The sequence below is a fragment of the Acyrthosiphon pisum genome, chromosome A2, assembly GCF_005508785.2.
Source record: "Acyrthosiphon pisum isolate AL4f chromosome A2, pea_aphid_22Mar2018_4r6ur, whole genome shotgun sequence".
Taxonomy (NCBI): domain Eukaryota; kingdom Metazoa; phylum Arthropoda; class Insecta; order Hemiptera; family Aphididae; genus Acyrthosiphon; species Acyrthosiphon pisum.
In genome coordinates this window covers 92294335-92300712 of record NC_042495.1, presented here as the reverse complement: position 1 = coordinate 92300712, position 6378 = coordinate 92294335, and the positions used below count along the sequence as shown (strand labels likewise).

The window sequence follows — 6378 nt, the reverse complement described above, 5'->3', positions numbered from 1 at the left end:
AAAGTATACTATTATATATCTATGACAGTACCATGGGTTTTTGTTGATGTATAATGCGTTATAAGTACGTAATAAATATTATGATATGATTAATTTGGAATTTATTATAGGTACCTATATAGGTCAATTTTTTTAAAATACTATAGACTATAATATAATATTATGTCTTATACCTAGACTGACATACCGTTCAGAATCGTTTTTCTTATACAATGATATTATATCATTGAATTCAAATTTAATACCATCCATTATACAGTGACCCACTTGTAACCTACTGCACAGCAGAGCGAAATCCACTTATCCACCTTTTTTTTATATTAACATTAGGTATTGCAGTAAATTTTTAGTTTTTTATTTTCAAAGTACAAACTTTAAGGAAACAAGAGGTATTCTATAAAACTTTTTATTTGTTATATAATATTCATTGCTACCAGATAATCTTTTTAAGTATTACTATTTATTAAATATGAACTAAATAAGTATTGTTTATAATTTAAATTAGTAGCTTTTTGTGATAATTAATAATATAGAAATAAATAACAATTTAAATCAAACATAAAGTATTAAAACAGCCAGCAAATTAATATTAGTATAAAATATAAATAAATATGATATAATGTAATAGTAAAGAATGTATAAATAATAATTAATAATATTGAATAAATACAATTAAATTGCAGAACATATAAAAACAATATATTATGCATATTATGAAAATACAATACAACAAACTAAGTTATAATGTAAAGCATTCTGCATAAAAACATTTAAAATAATGTTACTATTTTATTAAAAGAAATATAAATTTTAAATATAACCTGTTATATTTTGAGTAGGGATTACACCAAATTCTGATTTTAAACGGGTGTGAATTTGTGGATTTACATTACCTGTAGATGCCGAATACACTTTAAAACAATGGGATAAAAATATATCTAGGATAAATCTGGCATTTGTTGTAATAATATTTATCTATGGATTTAAATATAGTATTAGTATTAAAAATGTACAATTGTTAATTATTTAAAAATACTTACATCATTTACAAAGTTTTTATTTTTCATTGAGCTCTTTATGTAATTACAATGAGCTGCAAAAACTTCATAAAGTAGTTGATCAATAACATTTGCCAAATCAGTTGAATACAGCACTAAGCAATCATTTAAAAGTAATAAGTAAGTGCGTGTGAATGTTATTGTGTTTTGAGTTAGCATTATCCACGATTCACCTAAAAACACAAAATTTATTTCATTGTTCGTGTTATATAAGTCTTAGGTTCAAATTAACCTTTATTGTAAGATTCAATGTTTGAAAACCCATAATTTGTATATTCTTCAACAATTTTATCTCTCTGTTGTTTAGTTTTTAGATTGAAAGGTTTCCATTTATCCTCAGAAAATCTTATTTTAATTACTTCAATAGTTTTGTCCTTGATATCATTTATTGATTTTGTAAGTGGAATTCTAAGTTGCCCGTCAATTTGAAATTGGAGATCTATTCCATAATCACATAACTAAAAATAAATGCAATTATGTTTTAATACAGTTTGTAGGTAATTGAAAAAAAAACTATTTTATATATGACCGTTTTCTAAATAGGACTTACAGATAATATTAAAAATAGAAGAGTAAACTTAACAATGTTTTATGCATCAATATTTCTGAGTATAAAATTTGATGTTAAGTATCTTTTTATATTTTAAGGATTTAAGATTTTTTGGTTCTGTTTTAGTTAATTATCATTCAAATAAGATTTAATAAGAGAAGTTAAAAAGAAAAAAATGTGAACAGATAAAAAATTTAGTGTTTTTCTACTTACTACCCCTTAGAATAATTTAATAGTATTGCTTTCAAAAGAAATCATATTACATTTAAAAATATTAAATAATAATAAAAAAAAAAAAAATGTTGTTGCTATTTATTTTTATACTTTTATATACCTAAATATTTTTTTTAACTTTTTGAGTAATATTATAATTTATAATACTTATATTAGTTAATAGTGCTTAGCACAGATAATAATTATTTAATAAATATTAACATTACCTCTTGACAATTTTTGTGTATCACTTTTATACACTCAGATAAATTGGACAATGATGTCTGAGGAACAAACATATGTTTGTTTAAAATTACCATAAAATCATTGACTTCTTGAATTGTCCATAAAATAAAAGCTAAACAGAATTTTATCATACAGCTATATTATATATAAATTACTAATTGGTGATGGTACCTGAAGAACAAGCTGAGCTATTTGGAAAAGCTTTGTATAAAAATTCATGTGTAATTTCTATTGTAGTTCCAAAAAACACCATCGAATATTTTTTAACAAATGTTGACATTGCACCATCACGTTTTACATACTGTAATTGAGATTTCAATAAATTTGAACAAACTTTCAAAAACAAATCACACGCCTACAATAAAATACAAGCGGTATAAAACAAAACAATTTTTTTATTATTATGATTATATACTTGTGAAGATTTATCCAATTGATTTAATATTCTAACTGCTCGCCGAGCTGCTCGTAATCCACCTTTATGTGACTTATCTGGAGAAACTTGAAGTTCTTTAGTTAAAACTAATGTCAATGCTTGAATACGATTTTCTAATTTAGTTCTGCAATATTAAACAATTTATTTTTCTTTAACTATTACAAATTATGTATAATAATCTTAAGTTTTTAAGCATATTCATACAGATTTTACTATTTTAATAACATTCATTTTTATGAACGAAAAAATAATTAGTGAAAAATGTATATAAAAGTTATCATCTGAGAATATAATAGTAATTATTTTAAATATTATTAAATACAATGTATAAAATATATACTTTATTTCTTGTTCAATTGATGTTGAAATTTGATCACCGTGTTCCTCTAAATATTGTCTGGCTTTACTAATCAAAGAATTTGCATCTTCAAAATGCCGTTGAGCAATTAATACATCTAAATCATCTGCTAAATCAATAATCCATTCTGGTAATTCTGGTTCAGTTGTTTCAGGTTCAAATGCTAAAATTTTAAATCAACTTATTTGGTAAATATGTTTACTCATATTAATATTTTAAAATGTAAAAACATAAATACTAATTAATTATTTATAAAATGTTGTATACTGAAATATTAGGTAACCATATGTGTATATTTCTGCTGTAAAATGTGAATAGTTTAATAAGTGTTTACATGAGTAAAGCTGCATTCACAACTCACCATGTTGCATAGTTGAATATATTTAACATATTCTCAACATTTTGTTACCTATGTATAGAATATTCAGAATATGATATAGCACGGCAATTTGTGAAACAGCTTAAAAGATAAATCGTTTAGTTTTCTATAGTTTAAGTTTTTTTGGTTTGGTCACCAAAACAATATATTATGTATTCCCATAAAATAACTAATCACTAAGAACAAACATTTAAAGCAAAATGTTTATGTGACATATTTTTTTTTTTATTGCATATTGTTTCAAGAATATTTTTTGAAAATAAAAACATCTTAATCATCCACTTTTGTGTCAGTATCCTCAAAGTTGAAAATGTTTGAAAAAATCATTTGCACGGCCACAGAAAGTGATGACAGGCAGAAAAAAAATATATAATATCAATAAATTCATTGCTCTTCTTAGATTCTGATTAATATAAACATAATAAGATTTTCTGGCTGCTTGGTAAAAATGATAAATTTTCTTGAACTTAATTTCTAATTATAACTTTTCGAGGTAAATTATTTGGAATTTAGATTCAACTTATTCACCTCATGCATGTATCTACTTTATCTATCAGATAATAATAATACTAAAATTATTCATGTTTCAATATAATAATTATAAATTAAGTCAACTTTAATTCTTACAATTATGAACTAATTGAATGGAATCTGTTCTTTGGATCATTTTATGGTCAACACTACTTTTCATTTTGTTTTCAACTGAGATTTGTGACTTTTTAGCGACTTCAAATTTCGATAACCAATCATTCTATAAATAGATATAAATGTTTAATTAATTTAAAAAATTGGAAATCACTAACCTTAAGTCCAGTATTTGGTGCTTGAAATACTCTTGTTTCCGGAAAAGCAAGCAATTTAAACGAATTTTTAATATCTTTAATATTTACAACAGCAAGATTACATAAATCATACATTGACTGAAATCTATATCTAGCTGGTCCTCGTCTAAAATTAAACAAGACAAATTAAAAAAGTCTATTGTAATATGAATTACATGCTTTTGACTATAATTACTAATTACCTGCTAGACAACCAACTGGCAACAATACAAATATCAGTAAATAGATAACAATGAATTCTTTGGACTGGTGTATTTTCAATAGGATCCAATTCTAATAAATCTCCTTCATGCAAACATTTACGGTCAGGAACATCAACTAAATTCTAGAATCAAGCTCATTGTATATACTTTTACTACTTGGAAACTAATTATAGGTAGGTAATACTAACATTGCAGTTTTCTACTCTTTCCATAATATTTAGCAGTTTATGAACTCTCTTTTCTTCAACTACATTATCTACTTCAGTATTTTGAACACCATTCACTTCTTTGCCAGATTTAGAAATTTGTTCGCTAACAATTGATGAACTAGCCAATGAATTAAGTAAAGATGCTTGTTCAGTTAGCAAATGCGACAATTGATACATTTCACCCTCTAAATCTATAATAAAATAATGTAATAATCATTTATAGAATCTTACTAAACAAAATATTTTTTTTTATGACTTACTAGCTATTTCCTTAGCGGTATCAATAAATTGAATATAATTGTAGAACACATTTTTCTTGAGCATTGTGTTGATTTGTTCACCCAAGGATTGTACATTTGTCTTTTGTTGTAACAATTCTTCAGGACCCATACATCTCTGAGATAATTCTTTGACATCTAAATCAATAAATGAATTATAAATGTATATTTTTTGTTACCTGAAAGTGTTACTTTATACATACATTTTTCGGGTTGATAATCACTCTCACCAACACTTTTAATTAACGAATCCATGTTATTATTAATTATTTAAAAATGAATATGCAGATATTGTGCAAAATATAAGACTATGTGTATTCTGATTGAAAACAACTATGCATAATAATGACAATACCGTTCTGTTATACTTAAATCAAATAATATAATAATATTTTATTGTGATTTAAACTAATTGGGTCTACAATTTAATTCTTAAGAACTTAAAATCGTAGTATTGTAGTATTTGTAGCTGGTTGTTAACCCGTATCACCAGTCACTATTGAGGAGTAGTGACGACTGACGATTGAGGCATTAGTGAATAGTGATTAATGAATATTGAATACCTAGTACCCACGGAGAATTGACGAAAGTGATGAAATTATGAAGAACGAATTCGGAATTATTCAATTATATTATATTATTAATATTATTAATAATATTATTATTTAATTTAATAATAATGTATGAAATTCACTATCAAATGATAAGAGTTAACAAAATAACAAGTTGATACTATTTAATATCACTTCTGTGATACCACAACTACAGAATAAAACAACACAACCATCACATGGACAATATTCCACAGAATTACTAAACCACGATGTAAAACATATTTTAAATGAATTAATTTGTATTGTTCAAAGTAAGAAAATTGTGAAGAATCTTGTAAAATTTCAAATCTTAGTATTCTTGTCCATGGATTTTACCATAGAACAATATGTGTTTTTGCATGTTTTATTTGATAGTAGCAGGGCTTTGCACCCGAACGTAACCCGAAACCCGAAACCCGAATTAACCCAAATAAATAGCATAACCCAAAACCCGTATATATAAAACCCATTGAAAAAATTAACACCCAAAAAACACCCGAAATAACCCGAAACCCGAATTCCCATTTGGGTTTACCGGAAACCCGAATTATTGAAAATTAAGTGGCATATCGATTTGTATGTATTTTTTGCAACTAACGCGACTAAGAAGATAAGAAGATAGTAGTGTAAGTTTGTAATGGATAACTCAATTTTTTTTTTTGTAACTAACAATAATTAATTAAAAATTAAAAAAGACCTTGATGCTAGATGATTGTTTTATTTTATTTCACAATATTCAATAATAGATAATAGTAATTGTGTTGTAAAACATTCTTAATCAAAAATAAATATAACAAAAATATGCTTAGTTAAAAATTAAAATAATATGTAATAAACTAGAACTTTCTTCTGTTGAAAAAGGACTGAGTAAGTACTAAGTAATAAGTAATAAACTAATAACTAATAAGTATTAATATTTAATTTGTATTTTTTAATATTTTTCATTAAGTTTACTTTAAATATAAAAATCAGATTACTGTATCAAATTTGCATTGAAAATCTCATGTTAATTG

General features: G+C 24.6%; 1 protein-coding gene across 2 annotated transcripts; it reads right to left on the bottom strand.

Annotated features, from left to right (window-relative positions):
* Positions 1–390: 390 nt before the first annotated feature.
* On the bottom strand, positions 391–5468 carry LOC100163185 (exocyst complex component 8). Of its 2 annotated transcripts, XM_001950668.5 has the most exons (13): positions 4976–5468; positions 4755–4910; positions 4474–4685; positions 4265–4407; positions 4044–4188; positions 3868–3991; positions 2844–3024; positions 2483–2627; positions 2239–2422; positions 2049–2179; positions 1291–1516; positions 1041–1231; positions 391–975 (listed from the first exon to the last, which is right to left on the bottom strand). In XM_001950668.5, the coding sequence occupies exons 1-13, from the start codon at positions 5025–5027 to the stop codon at positions 811–813; spliced, it is 2055 nt and encodes a 684-aa protein (XP_001950703.1). In that variant the 5' UTR covers positions 5028–5468; the 3' UTR covers positions 391–810. The 2 variants fall into 2 exon arrangements, with proteins under 2 accessions (XP_001950703.1, XP_016660436.1); XM_016804947.2 differs by lacking the exons at positions 4044–4188; positions 4265–4407.
* Between the last annotated feature and the right edge of the window lie 910 nt (positions 5469–6378).